This window comes from Lepidochelys kempii, chromosome 1 (assembly GCF_965140285.1).
Source record: "Lepidochelys kempii isolate rLepKem1 chromosome 1, rLepKem1.hap1, whole genome shotgun sequence".
Lineage (NCBI taxonomy): Eukaryota > Metazoa > Chordata > Testudines > Cheloniidae > Lepidochelys > Lepidochelys kempii.
Window position 1 is genome coordinate 254,984,882 of NC_136380.1, and position 18,150 is coordinate 255,003,031.

The window sequence follows — 18,150 nt, forward strand, 5'->3', positions numbered from 1 at the left end:
TGTTTGATACCAGCTGTTAATTATTCCTAGCATACAACACAGCCTTGTTATATAATAGTTTTATAATAGTAAAAAGAAAATCCATGTCCTCACTGATGCTAGGCTCAATTTAGACTGTAATGTTCACGCAGCTTTAGTAGAGGTGATGAGAAATTGAAAAGCTGAATGAAAACAACACGTTACGGAAGGGGTTTTGGCCAAACGGCAACTGGGTTTTGAGCATATGATTTTTTAAAAAACACATGACACAGTAGCAGGTAATTTCCCCCAATTTTCATGCCCTGTATTTATAATAGTTTTAATTTGAACAGCAGTAGACTTTTAAAAATATGATCTATGAAGCAACCCTCAGATACCTCAAAAATACAGTAGGGTCAGCGGTACTCAGCCTTCAACAATTTACAAGCCATGTCATCATTGAGCTGCAGAGAGCCACAAAATAATAATGTGGTGAGATTATGACATTGCATCAATCTGAGATAATGCGGCATTTGGAAACTTCGTCACACATCAACTACCTTCTCTCCTCTTCCTTTGACTACTAGGTTGGGTGGAAGGGTTCTCTCTCTCCCTCCCTCTGCTGGTGGCAGGGTGGGAAGGAAGCTCTGACTGACACGCATGTGTGTTCCTGTGAGTGGGGTTCTGCTTGCTTTTCCTGAGACTCAGTATGAAGCATGTGGATTCCCAGGCAAATGTAAGTGGTTGCTTTGAGGTCCACACAGGGCCATAAAGATAAGAAGTTCATGAGCTGTGATTTGCATTTCATGGGCAAAAAACTCACCCCACCCTTTCCTGGAAATGGTGCAAGTCAGATGCATGGGTTAGACCTGCCTGGAGTTTGCTGAGCTAGTTTGATCACTCTCTAATTTTGATGTTAAAAGATTAATGGCACTAGCTGTCCTGTTTTGCTCTTTCTAGGCCATTCATAGTGCTGCCACCCCTGATGGAATGGATAAGGGTTGCTTTGGCTCATGCAGGGCACCGTCGCAGTTTCTCTGTGGACAGTGATGATGTACGGCAAGCAGCAAGGCTCTTACTACCTGGAGTTGACTGTGAACCTCGACAGTTAAAGTAAGTTCATGCAAAGAAATAATAATTTGAAAAACCTGTAGCTCTTTCACAGTGACAGTGATTTAACAGGCAGAATAAGGGCTTTGTTATGTCCTCAGATGTGCAGAATTCTCCTTCTCGTCACTCTATCTTGTAAAATCAGCTACTGTATTTGTTCACATGCCTGTACGAGCCAGTTTCACAGGCTGCGTGGTAATGTGCCTGCATACCTAACAACTGGATCAAGCTCTGAATCTGCTCATAAAATCTTGGTTTGTCTTTTACCATTACATTCTGCTTTATAATAAGAGACTGAAGTCTTCAGTCAATTATGTCTGTTTCACTGTGTTCCTGTTACAAAATACTGAGATGTAACGTATAGGATTGTATATATTCTATTGTTTTCTGCAATAGTGGTTTATACAGCACATTTACAGATAAAACCAGTTTTTGTAATAAAATTACATTTTTGATCCTGAAATCAATTTAATTCAAAGATGTTGCAGGTCTGAATAATTGGATGCTTATTTTTAAATATGTGAGATGTGACCTTCTAATGTGGCCCTAAAGTATATGTTTTCAGTATATGTTTTTAATGCGCTGCCTTTTCTTACTCATATATGTATGTATAAAAACAGCTTCGTAATGCATACTTGATTCTGGGTTATTTTTGCTTTAGATGTCTGTATGAAAAGCTCTTATGACTGTGTCACAAGCGGAATTATTCATCTCAGGTGCTTTATAGCTGCAGCACACGGTCGCCAGGCACTACCTTAGAGTCTGGTGAATTCAAACCTAGGCTCATATTTTCCAGAAGCCCTGTCACTCATACTCGGGTGATATACAGGTGGGCTTTTCTGCCACACAGAAGCATGGAACCTGCATACGTGATTAGGTCTGACAACGTGCATCACAACAGATGTATTTTGTTGACTCTGGTTTTCCAGTACTCTTTCACTAGATATTATAATATTTTATTTTGAGACTGGAATAATGCTTTCTTGGTTGAATATTTTATTAAATGAATATGTTGAATTTAAAAGCTACATCTTGAGGTTCATATTTCAAATACTGACTGTAACTGTTTCATATGAAGGTAAATATCCTGGGCCTGATTGTCAGTAGGACTTAGTATTTCACGATTTCAGCTGAAGTCTATGAGGTCTGTCAGTACTCATGAAGCTCTTAATTTTAAAAAGGCACAACTAAAAAAACCTTTCCAATTGAACTAGTTGATACAATTGTAGAAAAGTCAATCAATATTATTTATTCTAGCCCCTTGAAAGAACAAAAATCATGTTTTGATATGATAAGAATATACAGTTTTTCTGTAGTTAGCATGTGTATAGAAAAACATTGACTGTTTTTACCCATTCTGCCATTTTAACAGAAGTTAAAGTTTCAAAATCAGGTTATGTTAGAGTGAATTGTAGTTATGTCCCAGATAATCGACTGATTATTGAGAAGAAATCAGTGATCAATTAAAGCAGCCATCCAGAATTCAGTTTATAAAGAAAAATAAACTATAGCCACTTTTCAGCTGTCTTACAGTCTGGAATGAGAATGGAAAGTACGATCAAGAATTAATGAGGGTAGAAATGAAAGGTTAGTTCTGAGAAAAGAGCTGGGACTTGCCCTGGATTTGCTGTTGTGTACTTCACTTGACTATATGGGCTTGATTTCCATTCCCGTTTCCCAAAACTAAGGTCACTGTATACTGTTCTGCCAGTGTAAGGGGGCCTTCAAGTGAGTGTTACTGTGACATTTAAAGGCCCTTCAGACTGCCACACTGGTGTAGAGTGTGCTTGGTGTAACTGAGAATCAGGCACTGTGTGTCTATAATATTGAGATCAAAGGAAAGGCTGCTGCTTGTTGGAAAAATATCCAGGCAAAGCATCATGACATTAATTTGAAATCTTGCTACTTGTAATGTTTTGTTTGTGCTCAGTACAGGCCCTCAGCACTCCTCATTTCCACCCAGTCCATGTACCAGCCTCTCATTTCTCCCCAGTGAGCAGCAACAGCTTTGCATCTCCCCAGTCCTCATCAAGCATCAATTCTATAGTTGCCATGGCTTTGAAATATTTTCAAGGGGCAATTCTTCAAATAAACTGAGGGACTGAGGACAGCTGGAGGATTTTGCATGTAGTCTGATATATTTTAGATTATTTTGTATAAAAAATGGCCTAACTACTGGGAGCCTTAAGCCTGAAAATGTTATCCGTTTTTTCTTAAGGATCTTTTCTCTTACTGGTCTAGAAGGGAAAAAACAAAAAGACCCCCCTCCCTCCCCAAATAAAACAAAAAGAACCAAAACTAAATAATACACCGTATGCTACATTCTCTGTCCTGTGTCTACCATTGTGACATTGCATTATTCCTCTATGTTGATTCATGGCCTATTGTTAAAAAAGGTAAGACAAAATCTGCTTCCACACTGCAATACGTGTTATAGAAAAGAAGTTTGGAAGAATCTCAAAAGACTTGGAGTTTAGGATCTGTTCAGATAAAAAATCGACTGTTCAGTGTCCTATCTGAACCTCCAGCAAAGAGATCTCCTACCATATTTTTGTGACACTTCCCAGCTCAATAAGACACACCTATGGTCAGGCACCTAGTACGTGGTTTTGTAAATCATCTCAGCCTTCTTTCTCTCCTCCCTCCCAAAATTTCCCTTCCTTCCTCCTCCCTCTATCTCCCTTCTAGTGCCCCTTCTCTGTCTGCTGTGCTCTTCTGCACAGAGCAGGGGAGCCAAAAAGGAGGAATGAAATCTGTCAAGAGTGAGTAAGATGACTGCCTGCCTGTAGCTAGGAGATGCATCTGCAGCTGAAACTATAACCTTGATGGTCAAGGGAAATCCTGCTGCTCTGTGGGACATAGGGGGAAAGTTAGGGTCTGTTTCAGCAAATAAGAATTGCTGGTAAATATTATCCCATCCCCCAGTGTAATGGTCTCCTTCACTAACCCAAATTCCAGTATCTCCAGCACCATCTGATTCCTTCCTTCAGCATTTTCAGAGGTCCCCACTTGCAAATCTGTTTTCCGTCCTCACCTCGTGGCCTGTCCAGTTGCCACTCAACAAATCACACTCCCAATCTTTAATACTGGGTTCAAAACCATTTTTTCTCCTGCCCCAACAAGAGGAGTAGAAAAAAGTGGATGGAAAAGCAGTCAGGACATATTGAGGAGAGCAATTCTGCTGACCTACTCTCCCATCTGGGAAAAGATCAGGGCAGATGATCTGAGTCAGAGCGTGGTAAGCAGCCTGAGGACCTACTCTGCTGAGAGTTAAAGGATAATGTGGTATACGGGTTTATTTATCTCATACACAGTGATGGCAAGTGTCATATCTGCATCAAGTATCATCTGCAGTTTCCCATATGGAGACCTGAAGGGGTCAGTTTTGTCATTTTCCAATGCGTATGTGAAGCCAGTCAGAGCGTTAATATGATAACATGTTCTGAAGAATCAATATTCTGGTGATATCAAGATCCATATCCCTACCTTTTCCTGCTAAGGCAATTCTATCTTGATATTTTCTCCCTATTTTGGGGCCAGATTCACTCCTTTGGTTCTGCTAGCTCAGTGGCTCTCAACCTTTCCAGACTACTGTACCCCTTTCAGGAGTCTGATTTGTCTTGCGTACCCCCAAGTTTCACCTCACTTAAAAACTACTTGCTTACAAAATCAGACATAAAAATACAAACGTGTCACAGCCACTACTACTGAAAAATTGCACACTTTCTTATTTTTACCATATAACTGTAAAATAAATCGATGGGAATATAGATATTGTACTTACACTTCAGTGTACTGTATCGTATATAGAGCAGTATAAACCAGTCATTGTCTGGATGAAATTTCAGTTTGTACTGACTTGGCTAGTGCTTTTTATGTAGCCTGTTGTAAAACTTGGCAAATATCTAGATGAGTTGATGTATCCTCTGGAAGACCTCTGAATACCCCCAGGGAGCTGAGAACCACTGTGATCTCAGGTTTCAGGCTCCTGGTAGCAATATATTCACATGGAGCTGGAGCATGGTAGCACAAGCCTTCTGCAACCCAGTTCCAATGGGGATCCCAGAGCGGGCTGCCTTAGCCCACATTATGATCTTCTTTGGGGCTAGCAGATACACTAATTCAGAAGTCTGGTGACCCTCTACTTGCAGGGTTGCCCTAGAGTTGCAGTCATAAAATAAAGCTGCTTCCCCCTACAAGGGAAAGATGAGCTGTGGTATCTTTGCTTGCCTTCCTCTGCGGGTTAATGTCTCACCCAGCACAGAGAGATCTTGGCTTCATTTTTTCCTTATCTTGGTGCAGTCGAACTAATCCCTTCCATGTTTCTGAGGTGGGGCCCCCATGCAGGATTCGTGTTCAGCCACATCAAATGCTGCGCAGTGGCCAAATGATACAAGTACAGATATATGGCCTTGTCCGTCAGTGCCACCAGTGCTCCCTCTGTTCCGTGTCCTGGTATGAATCCTGACTGAGAGGGCTCCAGGACACTAGTTGGAATTGGAAACAAATCTTTGTGAACTTCCCTATTAGCTTGCTCAGCAAAGAGAGATTAGACAGGAGGCAGTAATTAGCAAAATCAGTTGCCTCAAGAGATGGTTCCTTAAATACATCCATTCTGTGCATCCGATGAAGTGGGCTGTAGCCCACGAAAGCTTATGCTCTAATAAATTTGTTAGTCTCTAAGGTGCCACAAGTCCTCCTTTTCTTTTTTTGGAATTAAGTAGTGTTTAGTGGTGGGACAGGCTCCAGCCAGGTCAACAAAGTTCTGAAAATAGGAGTCATTTCTGAGCAGGAGCTGAACATGGTTTGACAATGGTCAGGAGTGGCTTCTCTCACCTCTGAAATATTCAATATAGGTGACTTTTTCTCCTGGAGGCAGACCTCACCACAGTGATCCATGCCTAATGGATGATGCTTAATTAAGATTATTGTAATGTGCTTTATTTACAGCTGCCTTTGGAAACAGGTCACACACTGCAACTAGGGCAGACTGCTCCTGTGTAACTGCTCAGTGATTGTTTTTGCGCCCAAGGGCAGATGAGAACCTACCTTCACTGTCTGCCTCCTATCCAACAAGCATAGCTGCCAAGATTGTGCAGCTCCTCATGTGAGATGAGAGCCAATGAGCCCCATCATGGACATTACTGGCTGTCTCATGGTATAATCTCAAGAAGATGAGAGAGGGGGCCCCCCATCTCAAGGGCTCATAGCTCTGCAGTCTTGCTAACTCCTGTGATTTTATCACAAGTCTTGCAATATTTAGTGGGTCTTCTTTGGTGTGTGTTTTTGTAAGCCCCAGTTCCAGGAGTCATGAGATTATTTCATTTTTGAGAAATGTTCAGTTTCTAACCATCATGGTTGTAGAGTAAAGCTGGAAAAAGTGACTCCCAAAGGCTCAAAAACCAGAAAGGAAATACAAAGAATCCAATTTATTTATTTTAAATCTCATCATTTTCAAGCCAATTTCATGATTTTGGGGCACTGACTCATGATTGTTGAATGCCTGGGGTTGGTGACACTGACTCTAGAATGCTCTCTTCCTCTCAAGAGCACATCTTTGTCATGCTAGGCGAAGCTCAGGATATTTTGTTTTCTTTTTACTTTTACGTTCCTTGGGAGGTTTGGTTTATTTTAATAACACATGATGCCATTTCCAGTTTTAAGTGAGGGGAAGACCTCTAGTGGTAATTAATATGATAGCACTTACATTGCAAGCACATCACATCTTTATTTATATGGCAGTGGCTAAAGTGATGCACCTCCTAAAATGACAGCCCAGACACAGAAATGGGACCAGATTACACTCTTCGACTTTGTGTACACACAGGGTGGGGTGGGGTGGAGTGGGGTTGGTTAATTTGCACTGAGTTTTTTGGCACACTCACTTGGATGTATTAAATAGCATGCAGTAATTGCATACAGGCCGCCTGCTGTTTTCAGGTTCAGTACCGATCAATACTGCTGTCTACGCATCAGGGACTTTGTGCAGAGTAAGCATGCAGCATTCTGGACAGCTATCCCATAGTGCTCTGGTGGAACCCCATTGAAGTCCATGGGACTGTACGGGTGTGAACATAGCTGCCCAAGTCGTGAGGCTCCATGTGAGACATTTCTCTGCCTGTTCAGTTGAGGTGTTCTGTGTGCGGGGGTAGATCCAATCTCTCCTATCCTACAGAGGGGCGGAATGGGGAGAGGAGCCAAGGGTAGCTGGGGAGGGGATAGAGGGAGCCAGGGAGATGGTGGACACCAGAGTGTTGGAAGGAGTCAGGGGCAGCCTGAAGGAGGGAGGTTGTTGTGGGGCGGGGTAACATAGAGCAGGTTGGATGAGGGAATGTGGGGTAGCCTACCTTATTCTGCCCCAGGCTCCTCCAGCCTCTTCCTCTCCTCACCCTGCAGCAAGGACTTGGTCTAGCCATCAGCGCCTTCGTCTCCCAGCGGCCCACAGCGCTGTCTTGAAACCAGCAGCAGGGTGTTGAGTGTGGAGGTAAAGCAACAGTTTCTCTACCCTCAGTGACAGCACCATAGCAGTGCCAGGTGGTGGAGGGGGTGAATTTCAGGGGAGCCCTGCTGTTCCTCTGCAGGCTTGCTGTGATTGTGGCTTTGCTGGGTGTATGACATCCTCCAGGCAGGGCTAGGGGAAATGCACTGTGGGACTGCTGAATGTGTGTCATGTCCAGTGCATCATACACATCAGCCGTGTGTAAATTAATGCAAAATGTGGCCCCATAGTATCTAAATCCTTCAGCAATAGTTCCCATAAGTCGGAGCATTTATATGTGGCTGCAGTGATGTATGGGGCTGCTCCAAAGTTCTTTACTTGTCTGTACCCTTTGCCCCATTCCTACCTGCTAACATCTGAAAGCTGTAAAGCTCCAGCGATTTGGAACAGATACAGTGATAATAGTGCTGATGGCTGAGCTCTTATTAGCCCTAGCCAAAAGACCAGGGTCTATTCTCATACTCCTGGATCCTGGCATTCAATATAGTCAGTCACAGGACACAGCTACAGCCATTCCACTTGAGACACGTGGCAGGGGTCAATAGAAATACTCGGAAGTAGTTGAAATCTTTTCTTGAGTGTAGTGATGGGAAATGACACTTCTGCCTTCAGACCTCTCACGTGTGGAGTTCTCAGAGCTCAGGTCTCTCCTTGGTCCTATTCAATATTTATGTGCAGCCACTGGGAGAAAAGATGAAACTTCTTGAGCTCAAGTGTCAACAATAAACTGATAACACATCTCTGCTGTTTGCAGTTTGTGGTAACTAAGGGTAAAAGCAGTGGGGAGTGCTCAGTAGCTCAACTATCTCCCCTCTCCCTGGCTTGAGGGAGCAGTATTTCCCAATAACTGCTTCTTTTCCTAGATGGGTGTGGTGAGAGTTCTCCCTCCTGTTTTAATCTACTTTAGCCATGGATGATAACTCCAGGATGATTCAGTCATCCCAACATGGGGCTGAGATCAGCATACACACATGGAAGAGTTGGCAAAAGCTGAATCCTAGCAAGACAGAAATTATACCTCTGAGCAAAGGGAAATGATTTAGAGAATTGGTCACCATGGTACAGCCCCCGCCAACTGAGGATGCATACTCACAGATAATCGAGACAGTCAGTCGTTCGGAGTTTGTCTGGATTTCTTGCTGGCACTATGCTTGCTTTTAGCAACAGCCACACAAAACATCTACAATCTATGACCAGCTGGGAAATCAGGTCCCAACTTTGCTGGTGATGAACTGACCATGAAAATGGTGTATCACCTCCTATCTGGCAACCCTGAGAAGACTGCAACTGGTGCAGAAGGCAACCACATACCTCATCGGCACCACAGATTACCAAGAGCACCTCACCTCTGTGCTCTGCTGACTCACTACACTGTCCCACCCATAATAAAGAATTAAGTTTAAATATCTCAGTCCTTATTTTCAAAGTGGCCTAGGCCCAGAATACCTAAGAGACTGTCTTGCCCTCTGGGACCGTCACTGTCATTGATGGCTCTATTCCTCAGGAACAATAGGATTGTCTACCTCAGGGTTCAAGCTCATCTGGACACAAGACATGAGGGCCTTCTTTGGGGCTAGTCCCACACTATGGAACTCTCTCTTGTGGGAAATAAGCACCAGCATAAACCTATATACCAGTCCAAATGCAAGGAGTGCTGCTTTGATCTGGCTTAAAAACAACATATAGCGTAGCTTGGCTCTCTCACCAACAGAAGTTAGTCCGGTAAAAGATATTACCTCCCCTGTCTTGCCTCTCTAACATAGTGTAGCATGTTCATTTACTCCACACCCCACATACACACATGCGCACACACACAATTTCCCCCTGGAGGTGAATGAAAAGCAACTGCATTTGATAGACATTAGTCTCCTTATTTAATTTTCTAATTCTGGAAGCCACTCAGATCCCATGGTGATGGCGCAGCATAAGAATCTGAATAGACTGGAATAAATAGAGACTGGGGGGGAGAAAAATATTGCCACTGGTTTTACTGTTGTACTATACATTGGGCAGGGGGAGCTCTTTGGAGGGACAAAATAAGATATTTTTCTATCTGATTAGGAACAGTTCCCCTTAAATAGGGGTAGTTCGTTTATATGTCTCTCTCCTTGAGTGTCCTTGTTCTTCCTACAAATTTTGACTAATCCTTTAACACCAGCGGTGGCTCCTGCAATAATTAGGCACAAAAATGCCAACCCAGTATGTGGCTGCAAACAAACTCTGTGACAAAATCCAGCAGTCCCTTGGTGCAGATTATGCCAGAAGATGAAGGGAATGTGAATACTTAAAAGGCAGCATGCAGGTTTCCTGATGTGAATCTCAACCTATTTTGCCTACTTGATATCTGAGGCCAATAATACTAAGGAATTATTTAAGTCTAGGCCTTTTTCAGTGTGGGGCCAGAACACACTTTGATTTTACTTGATGTAATATTTCATATACTTGAGTTCTGCAATGAAATAGTTGTTACAATACAGACAACAAATTGTACAGTATTATAGTGGTTATGAGGGGTTTGAATTAATTATTCTTATTAGAGATGAGCCAGAAACAAACTCCTGCCCATAAACTTGGGGATTATTCAAAATCAGAAGCCTTATCCAAATTTTACAAATGGCTGCTGCCTTTATAAAGAGGCTAGAATATTAAAAGTACCGTAATTTGACATTTGAATCTAGATCCAAATTTTGTAGTTTCAGCACATCTTTAATAGGTTTGTCAGTATCTGTAACCCATTTATCCTCATTGTCTCCTTGACAAGAATGACATGTATATTGACATATATCCGGAATGTTTTTATTTCATTGTTTAATATGGATCCTGATTAAAATAATTTAAAAGATTTTTATTTTCAAATTTAAAAAAGAGACCCCTCCTCCACCTTTGGCAATAATTAAACTTAGTCTTCGCAAAGTGGTTGTAACTGGACTAATTTTGCCATTCCTGTTAGTGAAAACACTATAGTTTCTGGATAGCATTTAGATTGTGCTCTCCTTACCGTTATCAATATAATATTTCCACTCAGAAAACACCTGAGAAAAGGAATGGTCACAAAGTTAAATCATGTTAATTATTAGTATTATTTCTTTTGTGACAGCATCTATGAACCCCAGTCATGGACCGGGCCCCCAGTGAGCTAGGTGCTGTACAAACAGAGAACAAGAAAGATGGTTTTTGCCCCAAAGAGGATAAACTTTCCAAATGAACCATTATAATGAATTAAAATATTAAAATGCAAATAATTGTGGAATCTACCACAACTTTACTAAGTTATAGTCAAGCAAACAACATCTACAGACTCATTACCTTCTTTTTGCATTTTAGACAAAGGGCATGGTGAGCAGTCTCAAAGAGCCAAAACACCCAGATAACTTAATTGATGGAGAAGGGTTTGAGGCTTACGTCTCAGTTTGGGCAGTAAGGTTTTAGGTGCTCAGATATCATGATGATGATCATGGGGGGGAGAAAAAGCCTAGATAGAAGTTTCTGGCCTTAGTTACATCGATGCAACATTATTGACTTCAATTGACAGCAACATAATGTTCTGCTCTCCATTTCTTACAAATCAGTTGTTGCTTGAAAAAAAATTACATATATAAAGTGAGAACATATTTAGAATACGTTTTCAATGGGTTTTTTACATTTCCAAAGCATTATAAAGTTTAAAAAGCTGACCACAACAGCCCACAACTAACTGTGATGATGAACCCAAAACCAAGTAATTAAAAAACCTCTACAATATAAAGTAACATAAGCCGTACCTAACACTGTTAAAATAGAAGCACCTTGCCCATGCGTTATCCATTAACCCAAACTTATTCAGACAACAAATAACTTATTTTTAGAGAGACAGCCAAGCTCTCTCTAAATCACACACTCCAAGTAAATATGAAAACAATTTTCGAGTCTTAGCTGCCAATATTAAATCTGACAGTTATGCTTTCATAATATGTGTAACCTTTCTGCCAGGTGGAGCCAGCAGCAACCAGGGCCGGGTTTAATATCTAGGAGTTCCTTTTCAACAATACAACACAGAACTGAGTCAAGCCCCCACCCAGTAACCTGGGAAAATTACACACCACCCTGGGCGCTTCTGAGAGGCAATACTTACCCCCTCTCAAGCACAGAGTCTGTGTAGAAAAGGAACTTTTAATGAAAGGGGAGAAGTCACCCAACATTACTTAGGGAAAATGCCACAAGCAGGATTCATAAACAAAACTGTGAGCAGGACACCCACCCCAGCGTGCGTGGGGCAGTGCCTTCCACCTCATGTTCTTGAGTTCTACAACCAAAAGTTCCTTTACAGTGCCCCCCTCTGCTCCCTCACCATACCCCACTCGCTGTGGTTGTCCTTGGTCAGAGAGGACCCAGGGTTCAGAGGCGCATCTGTGTGAGTTCACCTCCCACCCGGGGAAGAAGACACCTGGCTTGCTCCATCATCTGAGCACTTGCTCTGGCCTGGCCGCCCCGCCAGCCGCTGTTCCTCGCTGCCTGGCCGCCCCGCCAGCCGCTCCCGCCAGCCGACTGCTCACCACTTTTGCCCGCTGCTCCTGCCGGCCAACTGCTCACCACTTTTGCCAGCCATTCCCCACCGGCTGCCCGTCAGTCACCTTCTGCTGCCACCTGTCTCTCTGCTGTGACCTCTGTAAGTCAGTCTCTTGGTGATTTTTTTAGCTCTCAGCAGGCAGGGCAGAAACAGTGCCACACCACAAGTGATTTCAGCTCTTGTTGAGTACTTAAAGTAAAAAAAGGCTCCTAATGAAGCCTATTTAGCTCTACCTTTGAATAGCTGGGAGGAACAAGTTAAACCAGACTGGGGACCATTAGGGAGAATCAACACATCCTGTCTGGGACACCTGTCCCCACCCCTTTTAATTTCACAGCAGTCTGGCATTTGAGCCCCAGCCTTAGCGAGTTCCTTTCAACTGAGCGTGACCCTTTAATCAGGACAGGCTCAGCACAGTTCTTCTCCCCTTTACTCATGCAATAAAGATAACAACATTTCACTACCCCTGCATTCGGATTTAAAATTTTTATTAAAGCTAATGTTAAAATTATATAATACACAGGTTAATGAAAGAGTATCTGTACATCTGGGTGTAGTGCTTAGATTACATTAGTGCAAAAGTACAAAATCTGGTTTAAACATCAAAAAGTACATATAGTACATAATCTGCAATAACTCACATTTAGGTGAATAAATTTAACGATACAGTTAAGATATTAGAATCAGATTAGTCGGGTACATTACTCATGAAAAGTTATACAGAGAGTTGGTTGTAGAAAGTAAATATAGGAATGGGTGAGCATTTGGGATAGGTTGTCCCTTAGTAGATATAAACCATCAGAGAAGTATTTCAGTTACTTTCCAATTTCGCTTCTCATCGGCACTCGAGCTCATTTTAGTGTTTTGTAACCCAACACCAGCCAAAGTTGATCACTTTTGAGCAACACAGCTCCTGTCTGCTGGATACCTTCCTAGAGTACGCGTGTTCATATAAATAAAGTTTGCTCCTGAAGTCTTGGCCCCCTCCCAGCTAGCTGTCAGAGGAGAACTCTTCAGACCCTGCTTATATCTGAATTTGGAAAAAACAGACAAGAGAAAGAATTTACCCTGCAAATAAGGGCACATTATACAGACAGACTGTTAGCTTTTGAACCCTTTCAGAAGTTTGAATAGTCCAGAGGGTGACAAACTACCATGATGACCCCAAAAAAAAAAAAACACCCTTGGCAGTGGCCACTTGCAAGTAATTAATGTTACCATGGTACTTGCAATACAAAGCCACAACAATGTTAATTCCAACATTGTAATGGTTTTGATGGTGACCACTGTAGAAGAAATACCTGTGAAGAATTAAAACGGGATTTGGGGAGAAATATGGTCATAGTGCATTGAAGTTGAATAATATAGTCTCCGGAGCTTTTAAAATACAAGGTTTCACCTGCTCCTAATTTTCTCCTTCTTTACAGCGGCCACTGTTTGTTTGACCCAAGAGAGGGAAAGGAAGGGCTGGAACATGTTGATTCAGTGCAATTTAGAGCACAAATAAGAGGAAGTTCATATCCTAGAATATCAGGGTGGGAAGGGCCCTCAGGAGGTCATCTAGTCCAACCCCCTGCTCAAAGCAGGACCAAGCCCCAATTTTCCCCCCCAGATCCCCAAATGGCCCCCTCAAGGATTGAACTCACAACCCTGGGTTTAGCAGGCCAATGCTCAAACCACTGAGCTGTCCCTGTTGAGCAAGAGGGCATTGACCAATATGTGTAAATTTGTGGAAAATCTGGTGCTAGGTGTGAACGTAGATTGGGGGCTCCAAGCAGCCTGGACATCCTTTGAGGCTGCTGACCCATAGAAAATTGGTGATTACCACCGCTTACACTATAGGTATGGAGGTGGCATTTTATTCAGAGGGAGTAGTCTTTGTCATTAGGCAGCCTCCTGAGCCTGCTTCCTTCCAAGGACTAGACTCTTAGAATTTGTCTGACGTAGTTGTTGTACAAGAAGTGATGTCCTAACACACGTGACCAGTCCTTCCCTGACTAGCCAGTAATCAGCCAGCCAAGGAAGAAATTCTAAAGGTGTCATGTGGGCTGCAGAATTGCAACCATTACAGAGCTATCAGCAAGGGAAACGAGAAGTAATCTGCTGTCAGCCAAAGATTCCCAGCTCCTCCCAAATCCACAGTGCCACTGTAAAACAGCAGTCAGGCTTTTACATCGTGGCTGGTGACTTAAGGCAAGAGACCCCCACACCCTCGTTTTCATTCATGAGTGGTGGCATGAGAGATCCACCAACCCTCAGACAAAAAAGGATTTTCATTTAATTAAAAGAAAAATCATAGGAACTTGTCACTTATCCGTGCTAGAACAACACAGGGAGGTTACTCCATCCCTGAGCCTGCTCCCATGGTCTCGACAGCCCCAGAAGCAGATGGGCAGGAACAAAAGGCAGCTGTGGATTTGTTTGGAGGTGGCTGGTTTGTTGCAACAGACTGACCTTGCCTTACAGTAGGATGTCCTGCCAAACAGCTAACATCTGTGTCCTGTGCAGTTTGCAAGGCTATAAATACTTCTGGGGGGAAGAGCCATAAATTGGCCATGCAGTTGGGCTGTTTGGTTCTGTTTGCATTGGCATTTCAGTCACACTTAGGGAAAGACTTCTATTTCTATGAACACACAATTTCACATGTCATTACCCTTAAAAGCACTCTTGAAAATATAACCCTATATGTTTAGCTCTCTTAACCATTCCTTGTAAGTCGTATTTTTCAAGATTTTTAGTATTTTAGCCATTCTTTCCTGACCTCTCCGAATCATCACTATATTTCCTGTAGCAGTGTGCAAACCTTGTGTAGTATGCCATGTACAGGCTAACTTACCTCCTTAATTTTACGTTCTCTTCTATTTGGTTCCTATGCTGTGTCCATTACTGTAGTATCTTTCTCTGTTAAACTTCTGTTTATATAACATAATATTGACCTCAATCCTGCTGCGTTTATTCATATGAATAGTCCCACTGATTTCAATGGGACTATACAGCTACTTGTATGAGTGAGAACTGCAAGATTGGGCTCAATACTGTGTTTGCTTGGGGTTTGTTTTGTTTGCTTTTGTTCGTGTAGTGTTTTAGGGGATTTCTGGTAAAATATTACACTTCCCTTTCCATTTTCCATCTACTAGACCATCCATATGTCATTTTTTTTTTGCAGTATTACCAATGTTCTCCTATTCTGTACTTGTGTTTCCTGATTTTTGCTCTGTCTCTAAGACTACTTTGTATTTATAATAATTGAATTTCATTTTTTTCCAACCTACTCATCACTCTCACTTTTCAAGATCTTGTTACATTTTCTCCTCGGAAGCATTTACCCTTCCCCACATCCTGCTTTTTAAAAAATCACTCCCCAATTTGACCATTTATCTACTCTTTCCTCCAGGCCATGAGTCAAAATGTTAAATACTGTCTGTGGGATTCTAGCAGATATTTCTCTCTGCTACAGCAGCTGGAACCAGAATCCCCACTAGCCATGGATGCAGCAATGCACTAGTGATGGATCCTCTGTAGGATACCACAAGGCATTGAACCATCAATAATCACACTGAGCTTGTTTTTTTCTAATCAGTTTTGTGCTCACCTTATGGTAGTTCTGCCAGTTCCCATTTCTCCAGTTTTCCTTCAGGAATATTTTGTCACTATGTCTCAGGAAAAAATAGGTGTTTAGATTTGGGCAACAGCCCCAAGCAAAGAATGGTGTTTAACGTGCACCACCCAGGAGTAGCCCCCCCAGAGTCAATATGACTCAGACACACACCTCAGAGTCACTATTGTTGTTGTTGTTGTTTGTTTATTTTATTATTTATTCTATTCTTTTATTTATATTACTGTAGTACCAAAGAGCCCTAGTCACGGACAGAGACCCCATTCTTTCCTGGCTGCCTCCTTGTTATAGAGCAGTGAGAATTTGCCAATGGCCTATATCAAGAGTAAATTATGACCTCCACCCTTCTGCTGGGTCTGTCTATATCAAGAGTAAATTATGACCTCCACCCTTGTGCTGGGTCCGGTGCACTGGCCAGCTGTTAGAGAGATGGACCCCAGGTTTCAATCTCCTATTCTGGGGAGGAATAACTAACTCCTACACCCCCAAACTCCAGGACTTGTAACCCACATAGGGATGTAAGAGAAGTTTGTGCTCCTCCTTATTGCCTTGTGTGAGTGTATAGTGCAATTCATACCTAATCCTTTTATGAAGAAGCCCATTTAGTAATACTTTGCATGCACCAAACTAAGTTGACTTCAGTGGAGCTGTGCCTGCGTATACCAGCATTGAATTTAGCCTGTTGTATATTTAGTTTGCCTATTATATGCATATATGTGTAAATGGTGAAGAAATAGTTTAATGTAAGCAGTAATTCCTGGTGGCAGATGCTTTTGCAGGTTTAAGATATTTTCTAAATCTTTCTGTGGCTGTTTGTCAGCCATTTGGACCATATTCTATTAGGCCTGAAAAATCTGGAAATGTTCAGCTAAAATTTAGAAGTTCACAATCTCCTACAAATATGTTGAACACCCAGTCTCCCATAGTATCTTTATAATAAATATTATATTATGTTTATGTTTATATTGCACATGCAATCACTAGCATTTTATGCTATGATGTTATGAGTCGGGCCCTACCAAATTCACGGCCATGGAAAAACACATCACAGACCGTGAAATCTGGTCTCCCCCCATGAAATCTGGTCTTCTGTGTGCTTTTACCCTATACGATACAGATTTCACGGGGGAGACCAGCGTTTCTCAAATTGGGGTCCTGACCCAAAAGGGAGTTGCAAGGGGGTCACAAGGTTATTTTAGGGGGGTCGCGGTATTGCCATCCCTACTTTTGCGTTGCCTTCAGAGCTGGACAGTCAGAGAGCGGCGGCTGTTGGCCAGGTGTCTAGCTTTGAAGGCAGCACCCCACCAGCAGCAGCGCAGAAGTAAGGGTGGCAATCCCATACCATGCCACCCTTCCTTCTGCACTGCTGCCTTCAGAGCTGGGTGGCCGAGATGGTGACTGCAGATTGAGGGCCCAGTTCTGCAGGCAGCAGCACAGAAGTAAGGGCGGCAATACCACACTGTGCCATCCTTACTTCTGCGCTGCTGCTGGCGGCGGCGCTGCCTTCAGAGCTGGGCTCCCGGCCAGCAGCCGCCGCTCTCCAGCTGCCGGGCTCTGAAGGCAGCGCCGCCGCCAGCAGCAGCGCAGAAGTAAGAGTAGCAGCACCGCAACCCCCCCTACAATGACCTTGTGACCACCCCACAACTTCTTTTTGGGTCAGGACCTCTCCAATTACAACACCGTGAAATTTCAGATTTAAATAGCTGAAATCATGAAATTTACGATTTTTAAAATCCTATGACCGTGAAATTGGACTGTTAATTTGGTAGGGCCCTTGTTATGAGTAACAAATGCAGCTGTAGTTTGTGCCAAACATGTGGCATACCGTGTGAACTAGTAAAGCAGCGATTGCTCCCAGAGATCTCAGTGTCGTTGACCTGAATCCTGCATGTTTGTGCTTTTTAAAATTGGCTCAAACTATTGTGCAAAGACAGTTTTATTATGGATTTGCTTTTTAACCTGTGTTGTAAGCATATTATTCCAGGAGAATCTGTTATTGCCATTACTTGCTATTTTCTGTGATTGTGTGCTCTGCAGTAATCTTAAGTAATCTTACAAATTCATTGTTGTGATAAAGTTTCATCCTTGTGCCATTGAGTAATGATGGAACTGTCGAGTGCTTATTGTGTCTGCATCAATTTTTTAGTTCTATGTAGATGTCCTAAAATCGGGGGGGTTATGGGGCTTTCTCTTTGTACATACTGTAATGAGTAAATCTCTTTGTAATGTTCTCTAGTGTGTTTTACTGTTGTACAGTTTCAAACAGCACTACTTTAAAATACAATAGGGAACCTTTGGTGTGCCCCAGCAGGGTCTACACAGACCAATTAATGAGCAACCCGTGAGTGTGCTTTAGAAATCACATCCCCACAGTCTGCATTACTGCTGTGTAGATGAGCCCTTAGATACAAGTAACAATTT

At 42.6% G+C, this 18,150-nt stretch overlaps 1 protein-coding gene across 2 annotated transcripts in view; it reads left to right on the plus strand.

Annotated features, from left to right (window-relative positions):
* The window catches only part of ABTB3 (ankyrin repeat and BTB domain containing 3), a 279,066-nt gene that overhangs the window by 210,706 nt on the left and 50,210 nt on the right, over nt 1-18,150 (plus strand). For both annotated transcript variants that reach the window (XM_073324534.2, XM_073324544.2), the window contains exon 4: nt 919-1,071. In XM_073324534.2, coding sequence (XP_073180635.1) covers nt 919-1,071 — 153 coding nt within the window. The remainder of the gene's footprint in view (nt 1-918; nt 1,072-18,150) is intronic.